This window comes from Sinocyclocheilus grahami, unplaced genomic scaffold (genome assembly GCF_001515645.1).
Source record: "Sinocyclocheilus grahami isolate Dianchi unplaced genomic scaffold, SAMN03320097.WGS_v1.1 scaffold397.1, whole genome shotgun sequence".
In the NCBI taxonomy this organism is placed as follows: Eukaryota; Metazoa; Chordata; class Actinopteri; order Cypriniformes; family Cyprinidae; genus Sinocyclocheilus; species Sinocyclocheilus grahami.
In genome coordinates this window covers 686733-713855 of record NW_015505576.1, presented here as the reverse complement: position 1 = coordinate 713855, position 27123 = coordinate 686733, and the positions used below count along the sequence as shown (strand labels likewise).

Sequence of the window (27123 nt, the reverse complement as noted above, 5' to 3'; positions counted from 1 at the left end):
TTTTTTCCAAAAATGTTTTTTCTCCGTTTGTTTTTTATGCTCCAACCAATGTAATGACATAAAACAACAACAAAATTCACAAAACGGTTTTTTCTGGTTCTCAGGAGGTTATTATAAAGTAAATTAATTAAATAACATTAACATTAAACAAAACAATACATTATAAACAATAAAACAGAAAATAAAGGAAAAATCAATATAGGCCACTAGTATCAGCAAATTCGTTTTTTAAAATAAACAATGGAAAAATTAGGTAGACTACAAAAATAATTAATATTAAGGGTCACTGACAAACAAGTTGTCCAAGATGGAGAAATCTTTACAAAAAAACTAGTTTAAAACACATGTGCAATGTTCCTATAGTCTTTGTATCCATGTTGTTTAAAAAACGTTTCATACCATTTTCTATAAGAAAAATCAAGTATATAGTCAAATAAAATACTAAATACCAAATAATTATTATTATTATTATTGCTACATTATCATCATCGTTATCATCAATCAATAAAAAAAATTTTTTTATTTAGTTTGATTTGTATAAAAAAATGAGCAGTTTAAAATAATGTTTTTTTTTTTAATTTTTTAGCATTACAACAGTTGCTCAGCAATGGATCCTCTGCAGTGAATGGGTGCCGTCAGAATGAGAGTCCAAACAGTTGATAAAAACACCACAATAATCCACGCACGTCAATTAATATCTTGTGAAAAGCTGTTTTATGAATTGAAAAGCTGGAGAAACCAATATTAAGGACAGAAGACTTGTTATAACCAGAAGCAACGGTTTGAAGTTAAAATCGTCTTGATGGATTTGTTTCTTACAAAACATAGCTTTTCGCTCCACCAGACGTTAACAGACTGGAGTTGTGTGGATTTACAGGTCAACTATTCATTCAAAGGGGTAGTTCACCCAAAAATAAAATTACCCCTTATTTTACTCACCCTCAAGGCATCCTAGGTGTATATGACTTTCTTCTTTCAGAAGAATCAAATTGAAGTTATGTTAAAAAATTGTCCTGGCTCTTCCAAGCTTTATAATGGCACTGAATGGGTGTTATTTTTAGTCCAAAAGAAGTCCAATAAAGTGCATCCATCCATCATAAAAAGTGCTCCACACGGCTCCGGGGGGTTAATAAAGGCCTTCTGAAAGAAGCGATGCATTTTTGTAAGAAAAATATCCATATTAAAAACTTTATAAACCATAATCTCTAGCTTCCGCGAACTGTCGTACGCGCGTTCACGAGAGTGTGGTGTTCCAGTGGCTGATGTAGGACGCAGGTGTAGTGTAAGCTCCAGTGAGAATATGTTAGTCTCACGAGCAAAGGAAAACCAGGCTCCTCTTGGCTTATCTCGAAATCCTCTGACGTTTTTCTTTACAAATCCTCGTTTTGTACTTCTAACTCAGTGGTGGCGAACTCCAGTCCTGGAGAGCCGCAGCCCTGCAGAGTTCAGCTCTAACCCTAATTAAAACTCACCTGCCTGTAGCTTCCTAATAACCGTTCAGACCTTGATTAGCTTGTTCAGGTGTGTTTGATTAGGGTTGAAGCAAAACTCTGCAGGGCTGCGTGCGGCTCGCCAGGACCGACGTTCGCCATCCCTGTTCTAACTCGTGACCGGTGTTTTGTTTTGCTCTCTCCTCTGCGCTTCTGTGTTCATCACTTCTCACCGGAGCTTACGCTACGCCTGCGTCCTACATCATCCGCTGGAACACCACTCTCTCGTGAACGCGCTTACGACAGTTCGCGAAAGCTAGGGATTACTATTTTATAAAGGTTTTTAAAAAAAAAAAATTCTTACAAAAATGCATCGATTCACTTCAGGAGACCTTGTGCAGCTCTTTTTATGATGGATGGATGCACTCAATAGGACTTCTTTTGGACTATTGAAAAATAACACCCATTCAGTGCCATTATAAAGCTTGGAAGAGCCAGGACATTTTTTCATATAACTCTGATTGTGATTGTATGAAATAAAAAAGTCCTATACACCTAGTATGCATTGAGGGTGAGTAAATCAAGGGGTACTTTTCATTTTTGGGTGAACTATCCCTTTAAGTAAAGTAACAATGTAGAGTAAAAAAAAAATGCAGCCATTACTTTTAAACAATAAGAATACATTAAACAAAATAGTTGTAATCATTATTATTCTGGGTCAATTTAAATCAGAAGTAAATTTTTCCATCCTCATGCATGTCTTTAAGTGATGTTGTATGGTAAACAGGATCTCTATTAAACAATTCTGCATTAATGTGATGGTTGACTGACCTTGTTCAGATCAGATTAAATATGTTACCATGTGTTTCTGTCAGATGAGGAGCTTCCGGATTACATCATGGTCATGGTGGCCAATAAGAAGAACCCAAAGCAGATGGCAGACGACCTGTCCTTGTTTCTAGGCAGCAATACCATTAAGTTCACTGTATGGTAGGTGAAAGTCTCCCTATTTACATTGTGATGTTTTGAGTCTCTTCTGCTCACCAATGCTGCATTTATAAAAAATAAATAAAAAAATACAGGAAAAACGGTAATATTGTGAAATATTGTTACAATTTAAAATGACTTTTGTATTCTAATATGTTTTGGAATGTAATTTATTCCTATTTATTAAAGCTGAATTTTCAGCATCATTACTCCAGTCTTCAGTGTCACATGATCCTTCAGAAATCATTCTAATGTGCTGATTTGCTGCTTAAGAAATGTTTCTTATTGTTATCAATGTTGAAAACGTTTGTGCAGAGAAAGTAAAAAATAATGAAGTAAATGCTGTTTGTGTGTGTTGTAGGCTACATGGTGTTCTGGAGAAGCTACGATCGGTTGCAACTGGTATGTTTCATATTGGAGATCATGTTGAAATATTTTTCTCTACAAAAGGGGGGCCCGGCAGAAAAAGTTTGGGAACTACTGCTATAGTGCATGGTTTTACTTTAACTTTTTTGCATGAAATAATACAATTAATAATAGCATAACTCAGTCTAGTATTTAAACATTGAATTAATATTGTGACCTATTGACTTGAAAATGTTAGTTATTCCGTGTGTATCTGTGTTATTTTTATATTTATTTACGTAATATTAGCATTTTTGAATTCGCATTTATTTCTATAATTTATTGTCATTTTGTTGTGTGCTTCAGTCATTTTTATTAGTTTATGTATGTTTCTTTCATTTTTATTTCAGTTTTAGTTTTTGTAGATTTTCCGTTACTTTTAGTGTCTGAACTTAAACTTATTTTGGTTGGTTGGTTAAAGGGGTCATATGATGCGATTTAAATTTTTCCTTTCTCTTTGGAGTGTTACAAGCTCTTGGTGCATAAAGAAGATCTGTAAAGTTGCAAAGACTAAAGTCTCAAATCCAAAGAGATATTCTTTATAAAAGTTAAGAGTCAACCACGCCTACCTAAAACGGCTCATTCTAACACGCCCCCACATGTCTACGTCACGATGTGGGAAGATTTGCATAACGCCACCCAAATGTTCACGCCAAGAAAGAAGGCTTTTATTAGTTAGGCTTATAACTTTTATTCTCACTGTAGTATTGTTGTTGCCACCGCATGTCGTGAAGGCGCTGTGTGTTTCGTTGTGAAAGCGAAACTACTTTGTTTGGCCTTCCAAAAGAGGACGATATCCGCTTCGTCATGCCTGGAGCTGATCCGTGCTGGTCGCTGAGGAAATACATCAACTTCGCGCTGTGTATCGCCGGATCGGCTTTCACCGTGGACGAAGCGGAGTCCAGCCCGGGGCCGTCACATGTGGTTGCCGCAAGGCCGCCCGCCACCGCTCACACAAGCCGGCCTCCGCTCACTCTAGCCCGCCGTGTGTGACGCTGTGTTTCGTTGTGAAAGCGAAACTACTTTGTTTGGCCTTCCAAAAGAGGACACAACTAGAAATAAGTGGTTAAGTTGTATTTACAACACTGTTCCAGAACAGTTCAACCCAAATATTCAGATGTGTGCAGCACATTTTATGGAGGACTGTTTCCTGATCCTGGGAGAGTAGACTACAATGCCAGCTGTTCTGACTCACAGACTGCAAGTGCGTTTTTTATATTTAAAGAATTTGCCACTGACGGTTTTTGAGCAGTGTAGAGTAGCGTTTGTAGTTTGTCGTTTCTTCGATCACAAATGCAGACATGGTTTCATGTTTACGTGGCGCAATGCAATGCATAAAAAGACCATATAAGTCATTAGAATCCGTAATTATGTCCCCACTGTATGCAACAAATGCCTCGTTTGTAATGGGTTTTAGTCTCGTCGCTCTGGCCCGGACAAGGCATCACAATATGGTAAGGGGCGTAACATTTCCGTCACACGCTTGAGGAATTCGGCCAATCACAACGCACTGGATAGCTGGCCAATCACAGCACACCTCGCTTTTCAGACCGATGAGCTTTGTAAAAATCAACGCGTTTCAGAAAGGCGGGGCATAGAGGAGAAACAATAATGTACAGTATGTGGAAAATAATGTTTTTTTAACCTTAAACCGCATAAACACATTTCATTACACCAAATAAACAAAATAATGTTCTGTTTAGCAACATCATATGACCCCTTTAAGTTAGTTTACCAATATTTGTATTTGTTTTGCAGAGCCCACATCACTCCATCCATCCGATCCACACTCTGAGACCAGCATCCCAGCAGAAAACAACAGGAGGGCGGCGGAGCCTCGTGCTCTCGCCATTTCCAGCTCACGTTCTGATAAGCTGGAGGGGCGTGTCTCAAGCTCTGCCCACGAGAACCGCACCAGGTATTTAATTCCCATGAGTGGATCAGCGAATCACTGTGACTTTGGCTTAATCGCAAATACTGATTATTACAAGCTCACCAGTTTTTGTTTTATCTAGCAGGAGAGGCTCTTCTGAAAGACCCTCCAGACTCACATCTGCTGTCAAACCGCTGATGGAGGCGTCGGCAGAAGCTGTGATTGACATCAAGCCTGATCTGGATGATGATCTCATTGCCTACGACCCCATGGAGCAGAGCTTGACCTCTCAGGCTTTATACAGCCGCTCAACTGCGGACAGGCCACGGCCAGCGCTGGAGTCTTCCAGACGGACTGCGGACGCTTACAGGTCCTCAGACGTCACAAGAGGTCAGGAAAGGTCAGGTTCCAGCCATGGCCGGGGCTACAGGAGCTCAGCGGAGAGCAGCAGGGTGAGTGAATTTCGATTCAGTGAAAGCATCAGTTCAGTCCTGCGCTGATGCTGTAGCTCATCACCTCATTGAATGTCACCCTTCTGGCAGGAATTGTCCCGGAAACGAAAGGCTCCCGTAGCCAGTTCGGTGGTTCGGGTTCACAGAGGTCATGAACGCGGACAGGAGAGTGATGATCTGAATGAGGAGGAGGATGAAGATGAGGAGGACTACGGTATTGCCAGCAAAGTGTCTCTGCCATTGAAACCTGAGCGCAAGTACGTTCCTCTGGGAAATGGTGGAAAATATATTTTTAAAATATGCTTATTAATAATTGATTGTTTACTCCTCCCAGAAATAGTTTGGTGTTTTGTTTTTGTTTCGCAGGCCTTCCCTCCCACCAGCCAAACAAGCCAACAAAAATCTGATCCTCAAAGCGATCTCAGAAGCTCAGAAATCCATCAACAAGACCACTACATACACAGGTTCACCATATGCATTTAATATTATACTTAATAATAACAATTTGTTTAACACAGTGCAGTTATTTACGGAGCCCCACACATGACATGTGGAAAAAAAATATATATTGTGGCCATGAATAAAGAATTAGTTCCCATGAATGAAGAATTTGTTCCCTCGTTTTAATTCAATTGTAGCCATTTGTTTCTTCTTTTTAGTAAATTGTGGCCAAGAAGTAATAATTATTTTTTATTTAATTAAGAGAATGAGAGAATGAATTAGTACAACGCAGGGTTATTATAGTTAACTAAAACCAAAACTATAATTAAAACTATTAAAAAAATAATTGTTACTTGAAATAAAATCAACATTAACTGAAATAAAATGCATAAAACTTTATATTTCAGCTAGTTGCCAAGGCAACATTTCTCATTTTAATTTAGTAGTTTAATTGGTTCATTTTGATTTAATAGTTTATTTTAACTTGATGTACTAAAATAACTAAAACTGAAATAAAAATGAATAAAAACTATATAAAAATACATTTATAAAATAAAACAAACTACTAAAAATGACAAACACAGCAACAAAACGAAAACTTTAAACTTAAAAAAAAAAACATTCAAAATATCAATAGAAACTATAATAGTATCTCAGTGATACTAAAAGAAAAATGAGTTTAGTTTATTAATTTATAAAGCACATTTCAAAACAACAGAAGTTGCAACCAAAGTTTTGTACAGAGGTATTAGAACAAAATTAAAACAATTAACAAACTGGATCAAAACCTTGGAGACAAATGTAAAAATGTAAACACCCTCAATTAAAACATGAAGAATACAGATAAGTATTGAGGGAATGTATGAAGTTGTGGAAATGAATTCTTAATTCATATCCATGATTTAACTAAAACGAAGGTACAAATTGGTGGCCACAGTATTGTTTTCTGCATATCATGTGTGGGACTCTGTCGTTATTAAATATCGAATTGTAATGTGACCTATTGACATGAAAATGTTAGTTAATCTGTCTGTGAAAATGATATTTTAGTATTGTTTTTATATACTGTTGTCTTTTTCTTAATATTTTGAATTGGCTTTTATTTTATTTTTTTCCCCAAATTTTTAGTAATTTTGTGCTTTTGTCATTATTATTTTTTTTTAAATATTACTGTTTAGGTGTAGTTTAATTTTATTTCAGTTTTATTATTAGTTTTGATATATTTACTGCTAGTCATTTTAGTGCTTCAGCCTAAACGTATTTCAGTTAAATATGTCTATTTTATTTTATTTCAGCTTTATTTCAATTAACAGAAATCCTTCTAATAGTAGCAGTTTTAGTTAATGATAATAACCCTGGTTCTGTATTCTCTTGTCCAGTTCCCCAGCGGCAGACGGTTCCTGTGGCACCACGGACACGTTCAGCGAGTGACGAGATGAATAATGCTGCAATCCGGTTGGTCCAGGAGCACCTGCACGCTCTCACGCCTCAGGACACACTGCACAATAGTGAGTGTCTGTTGCTTAAAGAAATACTGTGTTGACAGAAGGAACAAGAAATCAAACTACAAATTTATTTTTTTTGTGTGTTTTGCAGCACAATCCATAGCTTTAGCATCTCGTCTGCAGTTGGATCTTCCAGAAGAGGACACTCGAGAGCAGCTCAGTGAATACCGTGAGGGATATGACCTAACTTTGACCTCTGACAGTAAAGTCCATCTTAGTTGTACTATGGAAGTCATTCAGTCACACTCTGTGAAGCTCAGTAGTCTCATGTCGCCAGACCTTTGACTAAACACACAAACATGTAAAGCAACTGACCATCTAGAATATATTTGAATATACACTATCATTAAAAAGATTGGGATCAGTACAATTTAAAAAAAAAAAATTGATGCAGTGCTGAATTTTCAGCATCATTACTCCAGTCTTCAGTGTGTCATGCTCGCATCTCCTTCTGTTCCTCTGCAGAGAGAGAGGGGAGCTTGTGGAAGCAGCGAGTCCAAAGTTCATCGTGACATTAGATGGAGTTCCCAGTCCGTTAGCAAGCCGCACAGATCAGGAGATTGAACCTGAGGACGAGTTCAATACGACCCCTGACTTTCCAGAAAATAATGGACCCAAACCTGCCGTCCACCTCAGACTCGGCACTGACTTTCTAAACACTGGCAGTAAGACGAACATACTCATGTTTTAGAGATCTTGTAACTTGTACCACGACAACAGTATATATAACAATACAGTTATTTTCTATAAAATGGTAATGGTAATGGATGTTATGCCAGCTTATTTTGTACTAAACCCGGTCCAGTCTTGTAATTGTAGTCATGTGACTCATCATTTGTTGTAGTCAACATTCCTCAATTTATTTCTCTGCTCACCCTCAGTCTGTCTTTCTCCTGCAGATAGAGAGTTAAATGAGGTGGAGGACATGGATGTAGAGCCGGTTCAGGCTAAACGACAGAAACTTCCAGAACGCTGCAGGTTTTGGCCTGCGTGCAAGAGTGGAGACGAGTGTCTGTACCATCACCCCAACACACAGTGCAAGTGAGAACATATATTAACCCCTCATGACTGAACAAACTCACATTATAAACCCCACGTAACTCTCAGCATGGTGGACTAGTCAACCAACTAGTATTTTTACTTTTATTATTTATATTCATTTTATTATTTATCTATCCTAACTTTTTCTTTTCTATTCTAATTATTTATTTTTCCTTTTCGTAACTTACGACGTTTTTTTTTATTTTTCTACTTGATTTTATTTTATTTTTCCTTTTTTGTCAACAACTGACTAGTCCGTTTTATTATTATTTTACTCTGTTTTTCTTTTTTTTCGTTAACTTAGAACTTTTTAGTTTTTTTTCCCCTCCTGATATTATCGGTGGTGCTGGAAATGCGTAATTAATCATTTGAGACATGTCGTACATAGTGATGCATATTATGTAAATTTGTTGTTTTTGGTTCTGTTGCAGAATATTTCCCAACTGTAAATTTGGCAACAAGTGTCTGTTCATTCATCCAAACTGTAAGTTTGATGCCAAGTGCACCAAAGCGGACTGTCCATTCACACACGTCAGCCGCAAACTCAGCAGCAACCCGACAAGAGCTGGTGTGTAAGACGAAGATGAAATACATTATAATGTGTTATAAATGGCTGCTGACATTTGACCTGTGACCTCTGACCCTGCAGACCCAGCTCCAGCCAGCAGCGTGTGCCATTTCTTCCCAGAGTGTAAAAAGCTGGACTGTCCGTTCTACCACCCTAAAGTGAGTATTACATCAGCCTGTTTCACTTTGAGGGATTTCTTTATGATTTATTAAGTTGAAAAATGTCAACAACTTTGAAATGTCAACATAAAATCCTCTCATGCTACTGCTCTTATTGTGCATGTTATTCCAAATGTTGGTTTTATGAACCTAATCTCTATATTTTTATGCATTTTAACTTTTTTTTGTTGCTAAATAAATTTGTTCATATGCTTCAAGTGCCTCGTTTGTTTGTTGTATGCAGCCGTGTAGATTTGCGGCGCAGTGTAAGCGAGCGGGCTGTACTTTCTACCATCCAGCTGTGGCAGTGCCGCCCAGAAGTGCTCTGAAATGGACCAAAACGCAGAACAGGTAGCACAAACTCTCAGGCGACTGCAGCGAAGCCTTTGAAATGTACCTGTGAATCAAACTTGGGTAAAGAGCAATTGTCTGTTTCTTTTCCCACAGTTGAGAAACACTCAAGTGAATGATCACGGCTGAGCTGCGGCGTTTCTACAGTTCATGTTGAGCTTTGTCTCTTCTGTCATTCTGATCATTTTTATTGTGCTTTTAAGTTTTTTGACTTCTTTTTAAAACAAATTATGAGTTTTATAAATTGCAAGTTTCTGTAAGCTGTTTACAGAATATATATTTGGTGTATTAAATGTCAACAATACACACACGAATGTTGTCTTGACTCTGAAAATATGAATCAGTAGCTTAAATATTCACTCGATTCACAATCCCAGCAGTTTTGAAAGCCAAAGTGTGAGACAAACATGCGATTCTTTATTTCCCAGTCTAGAGTTCATGATCTTCAGGGTGGTAAAGTTCACTCATCAAACGGTAAATGTACGACGGAGCGTTTCCACCGATGTTTGAGATGAACAGAGTGATGAGTTCTGGAGGAACGTAGTCGAATACCGGACAGTGAGCATTGACCTTAGACAAGATCTCACCTGGAAGCAGAAAACAGAAATTTCATGACAAATGTTGCTCACCATCTTAACAGAACGACTTGACTACTGATACAAAAGAAAAGTAAAACTAGTTCTTGTAAAGCAGATTTACACTGACTGTCCATAAACAATGTAGATGAGTTTGTTTCTTCATCAGAACAGATTTGAATGGGTGCCGTCAGAATGAGAGAATCGATTAACATCATGTGAAGTGAAAATTTGGAGGTTTGTAAGAAACAAATCCATCTTTAAGATGAGAATTTTTTACAAGAAATTAACTGATGGACTGGAGTGGTGTAGATTGTGACGTTTTTATCAGCTGTTCGGACTCTTATTCTGACGGCACCCATTCACTGCTGAGGATCCATTGGTGAGCAAGTGATGCAATGCTAAATTTCCAAATCTGTTTGTTGTTGTGTTTTCAAAATTTTTTGTTGACAATTTCTGTTTCGAGTGTGTTATTTCTTGTGTTTTTTAACTTTAAATTGTATAAGTGTAAAGTTGTAAATTGCTGAATGACATTACCTTCAGTAAAGGGAAGCACTTCATGTGGTGAAACAAATTTATGAAATGTGTCCTCCTCATTAGGAAACTATAACAAAGATGCAAGTTAAACCTCAAAAGCAGCATTTACAAGATCTTATCTACTGACGTCAATTTTACTAAATCGTGTAAGTGTGATTGTACGGGGGTGTCGGATACCTGCGGCGAGAGCTTGAACATGGGAGCGCAGACGATGAGGGGAGTCGAATGATGTTTGGCAGCCAGAGCCAGTGTGTGTGTGCCGTTAACCGCCCGCAGACCCCCGTTAGCCAGGACCGTCTGTGTGCCGATGATCACCTGAACAACACATGCAAGTGATTCAGTCAGGTATTTTTCCCCTTCAAGATAGTTCATAAAGAAACTCGAGTCTTTGACTAACATGAAACGACTGATGTTTTAAATCATAAAACATTTCTAGTTGTGTGATTTTTGGATAGTTAATCTATCTGGATTCTTCCAGTGATGCGTCACACATCAATCCTTTGTTTCACCTTATTGACTCTTGACATTACAGCGAAAATGGCCGCGTCTGGGATGACTGTTGTCTCGATGTCCTCTTTGGAAAGACTTGTGGCCATTTCATGCCCCTAAAGGACAAAAAAAGTTATAGTTTAGTCAAGTTACTTTGAAGGACCTCAATTTACAACAGCACTAAATACACTTGCTTGACAAAGACCAATATGAAGTTAAACTCTTAAAACTTTTTATATAAATAGTAATATAAATAAAATAAAAATTAAATAGTATTATCTAAATAATTATTTCTATTTAAATTTATAAAAATTAAATAGTAAAAACTGTTCATTAATAATGATATAAAAAAGGATAAATTTTATTACAGTATAATTTTAAATATTAATTATGAATAATTAAATGGGCATTTTAATTTATCATTATTAACTTGCATATTAACAATTATAATCATCTAATGTTATTATTAATACATTATTATTTAATGTTTAATAATATTACACAATGGGTAAACATGATTTTGTGTTATTACATGGTTAAACATGACAGTGTTATTAAAGGCTGATTTATACTTCTGCGTCAGACCTACGCCGTAGCTTACGCATAGACGCACACCCATACGCCGTAGCCTGACGTGCACCTCTCCAAAAATCTAACAGCGCGTCAATTCTACGCGGACCGCAAGCGCTGTGATTGGTCTGCAAGAACAACTACCCTCCATATGTACTTGAGTTTTGTGTGTTTATGTGCACTTTAATATATTTTAATGTTACACCTTCTTATATAAAATAAAACAAAGCAAAGACCAAGTGTCTTATCATTTATTATACTACATAGCATTATACATCAGTAGTTGTCCGCAACAAACAATGTTGATCTGCCGTGGTACAAGTCCTTGTGCAGATTGAAAGAATGCCATCATCTCCTGTTCCGTTGTTGTCTCCTTTTTGTAGTTTTAAATAATGATTTAATATTTATTTGCCGCCGTCACGGCTATAATGCTTCTCCGACGAGTCGCTTCTTCTTCGGCTTTTGCCGTGGTACTGCGGGTTACACCAGCAACATGCCCGTGGACACTGCTGACTAGCTGTTTGCATGTGTATTGCACATTGACGTGGACATCGACACAGAAGTATAAATGAAAACTGACGCATAGCCTACGGCGTAAAGGCTACGGCGTAGGTCCGACGCAGAAGTATAAATCAGCCTTAACTCTTGGCTATCCGTTCTACTATTTGCTAGTGTTGAGAAAGAAGTGTTTTCAAGAGCCGCTTTAGTAAAATGCAATGGATGCAAATATTTACTCACTTGACAGAAGGGTGCACACTCTGCAACCATGACGTGAAATTTGCGTTTCCGCGCTGCGTCTTTCAGGAAAGCTTCCACTGTTCTGGAGCGGCCGATGGTCATGATGACCTCGTTGGAGTGGATGTGTTCCAGCGCCTGCATGGAGATGTTGTCTGTGGTGCCCTCTAAAAATAACAGGATATTTAGCGTTACAAGAATATTTTAAAAAATGCAAAAGCTTTCTGATGAGCTGGCGTCTATGGATTCTCACCCAGTTCTGTCAGCAGTTCGTTGATGGCTTCAATGACGTTGGCTTTGAGATGAGCGAAGTGCTGTCTGAAGTTGTCCTCGCTGGATCCTCCAGACGTCAGCAGCTTGTGCAGAGACTCCTGCTGATCCGCTTCTTCAGTGCTGCCTCTGGACCTGAGGAGAGACACAGGATATCCAGATGATTCAGATAGTTCACCTCAAAATGAAAAATCTCATTATTTACTCACTATCATGTTCCAAAACCAGCACGCTGATATTAAAACCTTAAAGTCCCCCTGTAGTGAAAATCAAGTGTTTTATGTTGTTTAGAACTGCTAACTTGCATTATAACCCAGTGTAAAAGTAGCCCGGAGGCATTTCACACGCGTATGTATGCTCGCGGGCGCTGTATTCGAGTCTTCAAGGCATTTTAGGACACAACAGCGTCAAGTAAGTAACTTTAAGGAATGTTACAGTATTCACTGTAGTTGTCCGCTAGTAAAAAGATAGTTTTATCAGTCATTATCCGTGTATGCCATTGTTCTGCGTTTACTACAGTTCAGTGGATCAGGAGGCGCTGGCTGCTGTGACTGAGTGGAGGCGGAGCTAATTTGCATATTCATAGATCCGCGTATAGTAAATGAGGCAAGGGTGTAGAGTTACATTCAAGCTATTTTAAAGGGATAGTTCACCCAAAAATGAAAATTCTGTCATCATTTACTCGCCCTCAAGTAGTTTCTTCTGCAGAACACAAAGGAAGATATTCTGAAGAATGTGGGAAACAGAGCAGTTCTGGGGCACTATTGACTTCCATAGTATTTTTTTCTCCTACTAATGGAAGTCAATGGTGCCCCAAAACATCCTGGTTACAAACTTTCTTCAAAATATCTCCCTTTCTGTTCGGCAGAACAAAGAAATTTATACGGGTTTGGAACTACGTGTGGGTGAGTAAATGACAGAATTTTCATTTTTGGGTGAACTATCCCTTTAAGGCATGAGAAAATTATTTTCACAAGAAAAAACATTTAAATATGTCATTTTGATGATCCAAGATAAGTTTTAAGGGATACAATATTTGACTACGGGGGACTTTAAAGCTACACTGCGTAACTTTAGGCCCTCTAGCGGTTGAAGCATGAAACTGAGCGTTATTTGCGGAGGAACATTGTTTTGGCCGTTACGAGAGTTGTGCTTCGGCTCCGATATTCTGCTGATGGCGCTGGGCTCATGCTTACAAGTGATCGCTTTATCAGTGCAAATGTCACTAACAACATCAAAACTCGACCAATAATGAAAGAAAGATGGCTATCCAAAACATACATCTTATAAGCAGGTAAGTAGCTTATATGGCGCTGTTGTTTTGACTTGTTGAAATCAGTTGTTTTACAGAAGTTTGGCTACTCAGACCTTAAAAAATACCCATTGCTATTCATATCAGATAACGATGGAAATTATAACTTGGAAAGACTATTTCTAGGAAAAATAGACAAAAGTAGTAAATAATTTAGAGATGGTAAACCAACATAAACGTTGTTTTGTAAGCAGGCACGTGATGCTATACAAACTATATGTTGATTCGTGTTTTATTATGGTTAATGTTGCTTTCTCTTTTTGCTTGCGAGCTCTTTTCGGTTCAAGGTTCAACTGTTGTGACTTCAAGCAGGCACCCTATTTTAATATAAATACGCAGGGACAAATTATACAAATATGTAATTTCCCGCGAAATCAGACCTGACACCTAGTATAAAAAATTAATCGGCCAGAATCAGGGTCCAAGCACCAATAGCTCAAATAACCAAATAGGTGATACACCCGCCATGTATCTTTCTAAATAGGGGTGTGCGATATTGACAAAAAATTCTCTCTATTTTCTGGGATTTTATCGATAACGATAATTAAACGATATTTTGCGGAGTGTGTTATTGTGCTGGTACCTTAAGGCCTGCCGAAGAATATTCTTCATAGTCTGTGTGGTGGTGTCATCGTTAAAACAACAATTACGATATTATCGCAGACGATATATTTCGCACACCCCAATTTCTAAATATTATATTTTACTACAAAGGCAACAGTCTGGAGTTTCCACTGATAATGTGATTTAGGGTTTGACGAAACCACTTAGAAAAATACTGTGATAGTTCCAAAAGAGTCCACTGACTTCAAAAAGGAAATCAGGAAATATTCAGGCATTCAAATTGATTTGAATGAAAAGCTCATCCAGTGGCCCCCCTCTAGTGGACAACATTGCTTTTATAGACCTCATCTGTCATTCACACTGTGAAAATGCTCAAATTTGATCGGCTGCCATGTTTCTTCGTTTGTCTGAGTGATATTTAAAGAACAGGTTAGCCTGTGTGACAAAAATAATGCATATCAAATTTCAACTTCTTGGATAATACAGTTTTCATTCACTCATTTATGTTTAATGTATTAGTGGAAGAGAAGAGGGAATGAAATTATAAGGGCGAATTCGGATCCTGGATGAGTGTCTCACCTCGCATATTCTTCTCGAATGATCTTCAGCACCCTGCGCACCATGTTACCGACGGTGGTCACAGACGGCTGTGCTGCTGTCATCCGCCTGCCTTCCTTCCGTATGATTTCCATCAGATCACCTGAAAAACACACACACACACACACACACACACACCAGAAACTTCAAGATCCTGTAAACCAGAGGGTGTCAAACTGGGGCCGCAAGCAAGTGCTAAAGGGTCTGTGAGTAAATTTTGATAAAAAAAGTAAAGATAAATAAATAATAGAAATAAGATATATATATATATATATATATATATATATATAAAGTACACAAAGAAAATAGATTAAAATACATTAATAAATAATGAAAATAGATTACAATTATAATTAAAATAATAATAAAAACAAATAAACAAAATATTAATAGAAATAAAATTGATTAAAATAATACAATAATATGGTATTCAAAATATGAAAAGTATATTAAATTTAATCAAATTATTTTAAAACAATTTAGAAAACAAATGATATTCAATTTAATTAATACATTTAATTCATATAAAATGATATTAAAATAAAAATTACATTTAAATCTAAATTAGAATTATAAAAAATATGTTGAAAAAATAATAAAAAATTAAATGACTGATTACAATAAATTTATTACAATAAATATTTAAAGTAAAGATGTAGTAAAATGAACAAATAAACAATACAATATAACAGTACAGTATTATAGTAAGTAGAAAAAACAATGTTACTTAATAGCAAAATAATAGAATAATATTTTGGACATATTTATAACATTTATTTTTCACGTATAAGCTAGATCTTTTTACAAGCAAATATATAACCGCCATTTAAATGTTAGCATGGGGTCGCTCACATGAGGATGATCATGTTTGGAATATAAAATATGGAAGACTGAAAAGCTCTGCTGTAAACCACAGGCGCATGTAGCACTACACAAGCAGCACAGGTGATGTAACTGAAGTCGTGTGTCAAGCAAAACAAGGCTGAGCATCTGGATCAGCGCTCGGGTTCTGATTTAGAACAGCGGACAGCGCTCGGGTTCTGATCCGATCTCGAGCGCTCACTCACCGGCGTTGCTCCAGCGGGCCTGCGCGGTGATTCTGCGGAGTAAAGCGGTCGTTTCTCGGGCAGTTTCCGCGGAGCCCCGGAGGGATCCTGCCCCGCTGCCGCAGCGCTTCAGCTCGGACAGAAACGACTCGATTCGCTCGGACAGATCCGTCTCTTTATCCGCGCCGGGCATTTTCTCTAACGTCTCAGTAAAGCGCTGATTCTGAACGCTTGACCACTTACGGAACCAGACAGAAACCTCCTCCGGGTCATGAATCCTGCTCTTCTTCTGTTATTTATCGGCGATCAGGACTGTGTTGTAACAGCCCCACCAACCGTCCATCCATATCAACACTCACTCAAGTCTTTTCTGTAATGCTATTCAATAGATTATACAAAACAGATTGCTGCATGTAAAACCCACGAAGTAGCCTATTAAAATATGTTGCATAATGCACTGTATATTATTTAGCATTTTAATATATGGCTATAGAAAACATGCTGGTTCTTGATTGTTATCATACTTAAAGTTCATGGTTGGTAAGATTTTTTAATGTTTCAAAAAGAAGTCGTCTCTTCTGCTCACCCTCAGAGTATCAAAAATACAGTAAAAACTGTAATGTTGTGAAATATTATTACAATTGAAAATAACTGATTTCTATTGTAATATATTGTAAAATGTAATTTATTCCTGTGATGCAAAGCTGAATTTTCAGCATCATTCCTCCAGTCTTCAGTCTCACACGATCCTTCAGAAATCATTCTGATAGGCTCAAGAAACGTTTATTATTATCAATGTTGAAAACAGTCCTGCTGCTTAATATTTGTTGAAGCTGATACATTTTTTTTCATGATTCTTTGATACGTATATTTTCCCCCAGAGCACCTGAAACACACACACACACACACACACACACACACACACACACACACCAGAAACTTCAAGATCCTGTAAACCAGAGGGTGTCAAACTGGGGCCGCAAGCAAGTGCTAAAGGGTCTGTGAGTAAATTTTGATAAAAAAAGTAAAGATAAATAAATAATAGAAATAAGATATATATATATATATATATATATATATATATAAAGTACACAAAGAAAATAGATTAAAATACATTAATAAATAATGAAAATAGATTACAATTATAATTAAAATAATAATAAAAACAAATAAACAAAATATTAATAGAAATAAAATTGATTAAAATAATACAATAATATGGTATTCAAAATATGAAAAGTATATTAAATTTATTCAAATTATTTTAAAACAATTTAGAAAACAAATGATATTCAATTTAATTAATACATTTAATTCATATAAAATGATATTAAAATAAAAATTACATTTAAATCTAAATTAGAATTATAAAAAATATGTTGAAAAATTAATAAAAAATTAAATGACTGATTACAATAAATTTATTACAATAAATATTTAAAGTAAAGATGTAGTAAAATGAACAAATAAACAATACAATATAACAGTACAATATTATAGTAAGTAGAAAAAACAATGTTACTTAATAGCAAAATAATAGAATAATATTTTGGACATATTTATAACATTTCTTTTTCACGTATAAGCTAGATCTTTTTACAAGCAAATATATAACCGCCATTTAAATGTTAGCATGGGGTCGCTCACATGAGGATGATCATGTTTGGAATATAAAATATGGAAGACTGAAAAGCTCTGCTGTAAACCACAGGCGCATGTAGCACTACACAAGCAGCACAGGTGATGTAACTGAAGTCGTGTGTCAAGCAAAACAAGGCTGAGCATCTGGATCAGCGCTCGGGTTCTGATTTAGAACAGCGGACAGCGCTCGGGTTCTGATCCGATCTCGAGCGCTCACTCACCGGCGTTGCTCCAGCGGGCCTGCGCGGTGATTCTGCGGAGTAAAGCGGTCGTTTCTCGGGCAGTTTCCGCGGAGCCCCGGAGGGATCCTGCCCCGCTGCCGCAGCGCTTCAGCTCGGACAGAAACGACTCGATTCGCTCGGACAGATCCGTCTCTTTATCCGCGCCGGGCATTTTCTCTAACGTCTCAGTAAAGCGCTGATTCTGAACGCTTGACCACTTACGGAACCAGACAGAAACCTCCTCCGGGTCATGAATCCTGCTCTTCTTCTGTTATTTATCGGCGATCAGGACTGTGTTGTAACAGCCCCACCAACCGTCCATCCATATCAACACTCACTCAAGTCTTTTCTGTAATGCTATTCAATAGATTATACAAAACAGATTGCTGCATGTAAAACCCACGAAGTAGCCTATTAAAATATGTTGCATAATGCACTGTATATTATTTAGCATTTTAATATATGGCTATAGAAAACATGCTGGTTCTTGATTGTTATCATACTTAAAGTTCATGGTTGGTAAGATTTTTTAATGTTTCAAAAAGAAGTCGTCTCTTCTGCTCACCCTCAGAGTATCAAAAATACAGTAAAAACTGTAATGTTGTGAAATATTATTACAATTGAAAATAACTGATTTCTATTGTAATATATTGTAAAATGTAATTTATTCCTGTGATGCAAAGCTGAATTTTCAGCATCATTCCTCCAGTCTTCAGTCTCACACGATCCTTCAGAAATCATTCTGATAGGCTCAAGAAACGTTTATTATTATCAATGTTGAAAACAGTCCTGCTGCTTAATATTTGTTGAAGCTGATACATTTTTTTTCATGATTCTTTGATAATATAAAGTTCAAAGGAACAGAATTTATTTGACAGAATTTATGTATTTGTAACAATGTAAAGGTATTTACTATCAGCTTAATGCATCCCTATATGTATATAAATACGCACACACAGTATATAAAGAATAAAATACATTTACATATATTGCACTGTTATGATTTTAATGTTATATGGCTCTTACATTTAATCAGGGAATTAGAATAATAAGACATTTGGGCTGTTACCAAGCAAATGAAATCAACACAGAAGCTGCATCTGAAGTGGCATTTAGATACATTTACACACATGTATTTTGTTTAATGCAAGACATGAATGCATTTAACCTGCAATTACAAATGCATAAATAATGTTTTGATATATTAAACATAAAACGTTGAATACTGATATTTGAAATGATTTAAGACATGAAAAAAAGAAAAGAAAGAAAAAGCCGAAATTTGAAATTAAATCCGCCAGTAGGTGGCAGCAAATCACTGTTAATAAGTGAGTCATTGCGATTGAGCCGAATCATTTAAACGGTTGATTAATTCAAGAACGAAACACCGTCATGTTGCTCAGAGACACAAAACAGCGCTGTGGCTGTATTCGGAATGATTTTTGTTGGCGAAATAGAGCAAAAACAAACAATATGGTGTCTAAAACCCAAGTCTGTTAATTAACTTATTGTTTATTGAATTCAATGTCACATTTGTAATCATGGTAATTTTTGGAGAAAAACGCCACTCTTCGTGTGAAATTGAATAACTATATGAAGTGGTATAAATATATAAATTTTCTGCCATGTCTTGAATTTGTGATCATTCTAAATGCATTTTAATAGACTGAATAATGCAGTGAAAGAAAAGCGCACTAAATGTGCACACACACTAGTCTAGACTTCACATAATGTATGCGTGCGCTCTGTAGGGATGTTTTGAATAGTTTTTGCAAAATACTCGATAATGTCAAATCGCACATCGTTAAAACAACAATTACGATATTATCGCAGACGATATATTTCGCACACCCCAATTTCTAAATATTATATTTTACTACAAAGGCAACGGTCTGGAGTTTCCACTGATAATGTGATTTAGGGTTTGACGAAACCACTTAGAAAAATACTGTGATAGTTCCAAAAGAGTCCACTGACTTCAAAAAGGAAATCAGGAAATATTCAGGCATTCAAATTGATTTGAATGAAAAGCTCATCCAGTGGCCCCCCTCTAGTGGACAACATTGCTTTTATAGACCTCATCTGTCATTCACACTGTGAAAATGCTCAAATTTGATCTTTTTCACGTATAAGCTAGATCTTTTTACAAGCAAATATATAACCGCCATTTAAATGTTAGCATGGGGTCGCTCACATGAGGATGATCATGTTTGGAATATAAAATATGGAAGACTGAAAAGCTCTGCTGTAAACCACAGGCGCATGTAGCACTACACAAGCAGCACAGGTGATGTAACTGAAGTCGTGTGTCAAGCAAAACAAGGCTGAGCATCTGGATCAGCGCTCGGGTTCTGATTTAGAACAGCGGACAGCGCTCGGGTTCTGATCCGATCTCGAGCGCTCACTCACCGGCGTTGCTCCAGCGGGCCTGCGCGGTGATTCTGCGGAGTAAAGCGGTCGTTTCTCGGGCAGTTTCCGCGGAGCCCCGGAGGGATCCTGCCCCGCTGCCGCAGCGCTTCAGCTCGGACAGAAACGACTCGATTCGCTCGGACAGATCCGTCTCTTTATCCGCGCCGGGCATTTTCTCTAACGTCTCAGTAAAGCGCTGATTCTGAACGCTTGACCACTTACGGAACCAGACAGAAACCTCCTCCGGGTCATGAATCCTGCTCTTCTTCTGTTATTTATCGGCGATCAGGACTGTGTTGTAACAGCCCCACCAACCGTCCATCCATATCAACACTCACTCAAGTCTTTTCTGTAATGCTATTCAATAGATTATACAAAACAGATTGCTGCATGTAAAACCCACGAAGTAGCCTATTAAAATATGTTGCATAATGCACTGTATATTATTTAGCATTTTAATATATGGCTATAGAAAACATGCTGGTTCTTGATTGTTATCATACTTAAAGTTCATGGTTGGTAAGATTTTTTAATGTTTCAAAAAGAAGTCGTCTCTTCTGCTCACCCTCAGAGTATCAAAAATACAGTAAAAACTGTAATGTTGTGAAATATTATTACAATTGAAAATAACTGATTTCTATTGTAATATATTGTAAAATGTAATGTATTCCTGTGATGCAAAGCTGAATTTTCAGCATCATTCCTCCAGTCTTCAGTCTCACACGATCCTTCAGAAATCATTCTGATAGGCTCAAGAAACGTTTATTATTATCAATGTTGAAAACAGTCCTGCTGCTTAATATTTGTTGAAGCTGATACATTTTTTTTCATGATTCTTTGATAATATAAAGTTCAAAGGAACAGAATTTATTTGACAGAATTTATGTATTTGTAACAATGTAAAGGTATTTACTATCAGCTTAATGCATCCCTATATGTATATAAATACGCACACACAGTATATAAAGAATAAAATACATTTACATATATTGCACTGTTATGATTTTAATGTTATATGGCTAAATAAAGCATGCTGGACTATAATTATTATATAGAATATTATGTAGAATGTATTATTTTTAATAGTCATTTTATTATTTGGTGTATTTTAATGTCTTTGTTCAAAACATGAACACTCATGTGCTGCTGTAACGGACCTCATTTGTTAGTAACTGACAAACACTCACAATACTTTACTAACAACCTTTATTGAATGACAAGCCAATTATATTTCCGAAATCCACTTTCACCAAAATTAATTAGAATCAAAAACATTGCCGTTGAAGTTGATTGAACACTGGAACAAAAAATTAAACCACTGGCAGCAAATAATAATAATAATAAATCTGATCCAAACCCAGGACATGTGTAACCACTATTCCATAAAAGTATTTGAAAAGAAGAGAAAATGAAAAATGACCGTCTAGTTTGATCTGTCAAATACAGGTAGATCCTGCAACAAATCAACCCAGAATTGATGGAGCAGTGATGGCATTTATGCACCTTTAACCTCAGGCCCACTGCAAGAGTTCTGTTGGATTGGACATTTATTCAGTCTGTGGAGAAACTAACAATCAACAAATAAAGATTTTAATCACAGATGAACTCACACTTTCCCATAATAAGCAAACTAAAAAGAGATTCTGCCCCACAAAATAAAACTGCTTAAAAATTAGTACATTTCTCAAAGTCAGAATGATATATGACAGCGTGTAGCTCTGGTGTGCGATCGCTCTCTCTTCCCTTGCAGTGAGTGGGACTTCATTTTGATAAAATGGCTTTGCATTACCAAACATAAGTCTTTAGAGAAATAATATAGACAGCTAAACACATCACTCTGTTCATGAGAAACAATCATTCCATCTTTCCAAATAATAGGCGGAACAGATTACTGTAATTATTAACACACACACACATTCAATGACCACAAAGTTTCTCTCACAGGAGCATATCTTTTATCAGTTATAGGGGCTTCTGCTGTCATTTAGTATAAATACAAGAAAATAAAGCAAAAAATTTTTTTGAAAACCTGGGTGATTTTTCCAAATGATACGGAACAAGCATGTATCAAAAATGTACACGCACTGAAAGACAATTTGGCCGCCAAGCATCAATCGCTTCCCAGAGGATTCCCTGATGCACATCCACTCCCGATAAACTTCAGGCCACCCGCAGCGACCGGAATGAATCGCCGAGGCAAAGCAAAATGTCAGGGGCCGGAGATTCTGATGTCAGGAAGAAGTTCTGGGTCCCTGATTGTTCAGGCAGAGTTTACTCAATGAGCTTCTTGGCCTTGAAGAAGCGGCGCAGGTAGAAGACCTGCCACGTGGCCAGACCGATCAGACAGCACATGGAGAAGATGCTGAAGTACAGCACGCGTGTGTTAGTGGACTCTGCAAAACAAGTCAGAACGTTAGAGCTCATGTTGCTGACACTTCTAACTGCTTGGAGCTGGAATTAAACTAAAGTGGTATGTTTTGTTGGTTCTTACCATTAGTATCTCTCATCTCCTCCTCTCTCTTCTTCATGTAGGCAAAGTCATTGACAATAGACTCTGAAAGATCTTCCAACCGACGGAGTTCTACTTCCAGGGGCTTCAGTTTTTCGACCTTGGCAATCTGAACAAACGCAGAATAACTTCAGACTGACTAACCGATCAAACCAACAGCTACAAATCTGCCTGTAACAGTAGGTGAAGATAATCTCCAAATGCAATATGTGACCCTGGACCACAAAACCAGTCTTAAGGGTCCATTTTTTTTCCTCAAAGCTGAATACATAAGCGTTCCATTGATGTATGGTTTGTTAGGATCGGACAACATTTGGCCAAGATACAACTATTTGAAAATCTGGAATCTGAGGGTGCAAAAAAATCTAAATATTGAGAAAATTGCCTTTAAAGTTGTCCAAATGAAGTTCTTAGCAATGCATATTACTAATCAATAATTAATTTTTTTATATATTTACAGTAGGAAATTTACAAAATATCTTCATGGAACATGATCTTTACTTAATATGCTAATGATTTTTGGCATAAAAGAAAATCTATAATTTTGACTCATACAATGTATTTTTGGCTATTGCTATAAATAAACCCCAGCGACTTAAGACTGCTTTTGTGCTCCAGGGTCACATATAAGCTACCGTATTAAAGTCTGAGGTCAGTACGGTTTGTTTTTAAGGAAATTACTACACTTATTGAGCAATTAAATTAATCAGAACTGACAGTAAAGACATTTAAATATTGTAAAAAAATATATATTTTGAACTTTCTAGTCATCAAAGAAACCTGAAAAAAAATGTATCATGTGTTCTACAAAAACATTAAGCAGCACAAACATGTTCAACAGTGATGATAATGTTTCTTGAGCATTAGTCAGCCTATTAGGATGATTTCTGAAGGATCATGTGACACTGAAGACTGGAGTAATGATGCTGAAAATTCAGCTTTGCATCACAGGAATAAATTACATGTTAAAATATATTCAAATAGAAAAGAGTTGTTTTAAATGGTAATAATATTTCACAATATTACCATTTTTAGTGCATTTTTAATCAAATAAATAAAGCCTTGGTGAGCAGAAGAGACATCTTCAAAAAAAAAAAAAAAGCAAACTTTTGAGCAACTGAGAGAAACTTTTAAGCATGAAAAAAAACAACGCAAACAAACCTCTTCATAATTTTTGGCCTCAACACCGTGCTTCATGTCCAAGTTGATCTGATGGTCAGGAACTCTTCCAGTTCCTAAACGGAAGAAAAATTTACAAATTCAGAATTCATAGAGCATATCGGTGCTGATTCAGAATCGTATGTATCGCCCATCATAGTATCACTTTAAGCTGAACATATGTCAGCCAAGGTGCTATTAAAAAGTCTGCAGATGTGTCAGACACTCACCCATAGGTGACTTGCTCTCGAAGCACACCTCAAACATGTCATAGTCCTCTGTGGTGAAGGCAAACTTGCCTTTGGTTGCATCTTCTTTCACATAGAGGATGTGTCCGGAGGAGTCTGTGATCTAACAGGATCAAAATATTTGATATTCAGTAAAAGCCAAAGAGATTATTACACGTTTATTATAAGGAAGGCCGAAAATATTATAATTAACACTGATCAGTAATGTTTAGTTATATCTTAATCCAGTGGTTCCCAACCCTGGTCCTTGAGGCACCCCAACACTGCACATTTTGCATGTCTCCTTTGCACCAATTTCAGGTCTTGGAGTCTCTACTAATGAGCTGATGATCTGAATCAGGTGTGTTTGATTAAGAAGACATGCAAAACGTGCAGTGTTGGGGTGCTCCAGGACCAGGGTTGGGAACCACTGGGTTAATAATCCATGCACTCTTTCTCTGTCTGTAGTGTTAATGTAAGACTGACGTGTTACAACTGAATGAGATACGGGTGGAAACATACAAACTACATTCACATTTATTCTTTGCACGCGTTATGTGGCTGAATAAAGGCATAACGTCGTTTAACACAACTCATCTGGTTTATTTAACCAGCTGAATGTTATTAGAAACGAACTAAACTGAACCATTAAATCACCGGCCAACCAGGAAGCGCCATGTAGCACTAACATAAGGCCTTGCGTGTACACTCACAGAAGCGCTAACTATAAACCCCGTCTCCTATCAAGCGTAAAGTAGCCTAATTGTTGACTGCAACTGTAACCACTGTTTTTGCGAAGATTTAAATCGTTAATCCGGTAGATGTGTGGCGTGACGTCACCTTCAGGTTGGATTTCGTGTTCGGCTGCTCGATGATCTCGTATTCTCCGGTAACGAGCACGTCTTTATGGATCTCCTCCCGTAGACACTTTCTGCCGCGCACCGGCAGGTAGAATGAGATCGACACGACGGACTGAACCACAAACGACAGTGAGAGCGAGAGCAAGAGCACACGGTACCGCGCCATGACCAGCTGATCGCTCCACTACTGCAGGCCCGGGTCGAGCTGCGCACTGCGCATGCGCACTGACTCTGCGATTCTCTGTGAGTCTAGAGCGCCTGCGCACGTGAACAAAAATGTTTTATTCTTTTACTTTTCGAGAAGTTTTATGCAATCATTCACAACTCTGTTGTTGATTACAAAGAGAAGTTTCAGTGTCACATGATCCTTCAGAAATCATTCCTATATGCTGATTTGCTGCTCAAGAAACATTTACTATTTATTATCAATGTTAAAAGCAGTTTTTGCTGCTTAACATTTTTGTGGAAACAATGATAACACTCAAGCATTTGTGGTAAGATTTTACAAAAGAGAGAGAAATTAATAATTTCATCCATCATACATTAAAGCGATGAAAAGTGAGTGTAGACATTTAAAATGTTTCAAAAGATTTCTATTTAATAAATGCTTTAATACAGCACAGCTGTTTTCAACATTGATAATAATCAGAAATGTTTCTTGAGCATCAAATCAAATTGTAATGATTTCTGAAGGATCACGTGACACAGAAGACTGGAGTAATGATGCTGAAAATTCAGCTTTGCATCACAGAAATAAATTACATGTTATAATATATTAAAATAGAAAACGTTTTTATTGTAAAAAATATTTCACAGTATTGCTGTTTTTACTTTATTTTGATCAAATAAATTCATCCTTGATGAGTAGAAGAGATTTATTGCAAGATCATTAATAATTAATGTTTTCAAACTTTTGGCAGGACCTTTAATAATAACAATTATATTAATACTTTTATTATATATTATTAAATATTATCATGATTATTAAATGCTGCTTTTTATTTTTACATGACAGTAGTATTTATTATTATAAGATATATATTTGAATGTGCTAAAGTATATATATTTTTAATAACGAGTGCCGAGGGCGTGGCTTGGGGAGTGGTTAGATTTTCCTGCTTTTTTGTCTCTAAGCTGATCACATGCTTTATTTTAGGGGGCCCTTGGCTTTTGGGGGCTCAAGGCAGTCGCCTACCTTGGCCTAACATTTTTTTTTAATTGGGTATTTATAAATGTTTACCTTTTGATTATTGCTGATGCCTCTAGTAATTAATTATGTGTCTGATTTTTAATTTACAGCATATTTTGGGTTTATTTTAAGCAAGCTATATAGTATTTTTTTAAACATAAACATAGTTAAATAAAACTACCCAGAAGATTGGATTAAACATTTAACCCAAGCGCTGTGTCAAAACAACCCAGTCGCTGGGTTGTATTTAACCCAGCATTTTTTAGAGTGTATAGTGGCTTGTAGCTGTCAGATATATGGTTTCACTGTGTGAGTTGTTGAATGTTAAATTAAGTGTTTTTTAATGGAAAAAGACTAATTTCAACATTGAAAACATGCACTGTGACACTATTGTGACTGAAGATTTTATTTTTAAGTGTTATGATATTGTGACCTGTGCATTATTAGCAACTACTTTTGTATTTATTTATTTAATAGGTAACAGCCATAAATATTTAAATTTAGATTTCGTTCCCATTAATGAATTCAATTGATGTATATGGACAAACACAGTACATGTATTCTGGTTAGAACGTGCCCTCATTAAAGGGGTCATATGATGCGATTTCACGTTTTCCTTTCTCTTTGGAGTGTTACAAGCTCTTGGTGCATAAAGAAGATCTGTAAAGTTGCAAAGACTAAAGTCTCAAATCCAAAGAGATATTCTTTATAAAAGTTAAGAGTCAGCCACGCCTACCTAAAACGGCTCGTTCTAACACGCCCCCACATGTCTACGTCACGATGTGGGAAGATTTGCATAACGCCGCCCAAATGTTCACGCAAAGAAAGAAGGAGTAACTTTTATTCTCGCTGTAGTATTGTTGTTGCTGTCGCCGCCATGTCGTGAAGGCGCTGTGTGTTTCCTTGTGAAAGCAAAACTACTTTGTTTGGCCTTCCAAAAGAGGACGATATCGCTTCGTCATGCCTAGAGCTGATCCGTGCTGGTCACTGAGGAAATACAACA

The 27123-nt window shown here is 36.8% G+C and overlaps 3 protein-coding genes across 3 annotated transcripts; 1 reads left to right on the top strand and 2 right to left on the bottom strand.

Annotated features, from left to right (window-relative positions):
• The first annotated feature begins 2199 nt into the window (after positions 1-2199).
• LOC107550368 (zinc finger CCCH domain-containing protein 14-like) lies at positions 2200-9521 on the top strand. The gene is made up of 15 exons (XM_016231629.1): positions 2200-2209; positions 2306-2420; positions 2779-2819; positions 4581-4740; positions 4838-5147; positions 5238-5404; positions 5514-5611; positions 6968-7096; positions 7185-7365; positions 7559-7758; positions 7993-8134; positions 8566-8702; positions 8784-8860; positions 9105-9211; positions 9308-9521. Exons 1-15 carry the CDS (start codon positions 2200-2202, stop codon positions 9309-9311), a joined length of 1878 nt encoding a protein of 625 aa, XP_016087115.1. The 3' UTR covers positions 9312-9521.
• Positions 9522-9607: 86 nt separating this feature from the next.
• Positions 9608-16198, bottom strand: LOC107550419 (translation initiation factor eIF-2B subunit beta). The gene is made up of 8 exons (XM_016231692.1): positions 15928-16198; positions 14843-14963; positions 12371-12522; positions 12121-12284; positions 10833-10928; positions 10501-10638; positions 10324-10390; positions 9608-9798 (listed from the first exon to the last, which is right to left on the bottom strand). The coding sequence occupies exons 1-8, from the start codon at positions 16097-16099 to the stop codon at positions 9641-9643; spliced, it is 1068 nt and encodes a 355-aa protein (XP_016087178.1). The 5' UTR covers positions 16100-16198; the 3' UTR covers positions 9608-9640.
• Positions 16199-21753: 5555 nt separating this feature from the next.
• Positions 21754-25166, bottom strand: LOC107550417 (transmembrane emp24 domain-containing protein 10-like). Its single transcript, XM_016231689.1, has 5 exons — positions 24912-25166; positions 24075-24195; positions 23848-23921; positions 22669-22795; positions 21754-22570 (listed from the first exon to the last, which is right to left on the bottom strand). The coding sequence occupies exons 1-5, from the start codon at positions 25095-25097 to the stop codon at positions 22449-22451; spliced, it is 630 nt and encodes a 209-aa protein (XP_016087175.1). The 5' UTR covers positions 25098-25166; the 3' UTR covers positions 21754-22448.
• Between the last annotated feature and the right edge of the window lie 1957 nt (positions 25167-27123).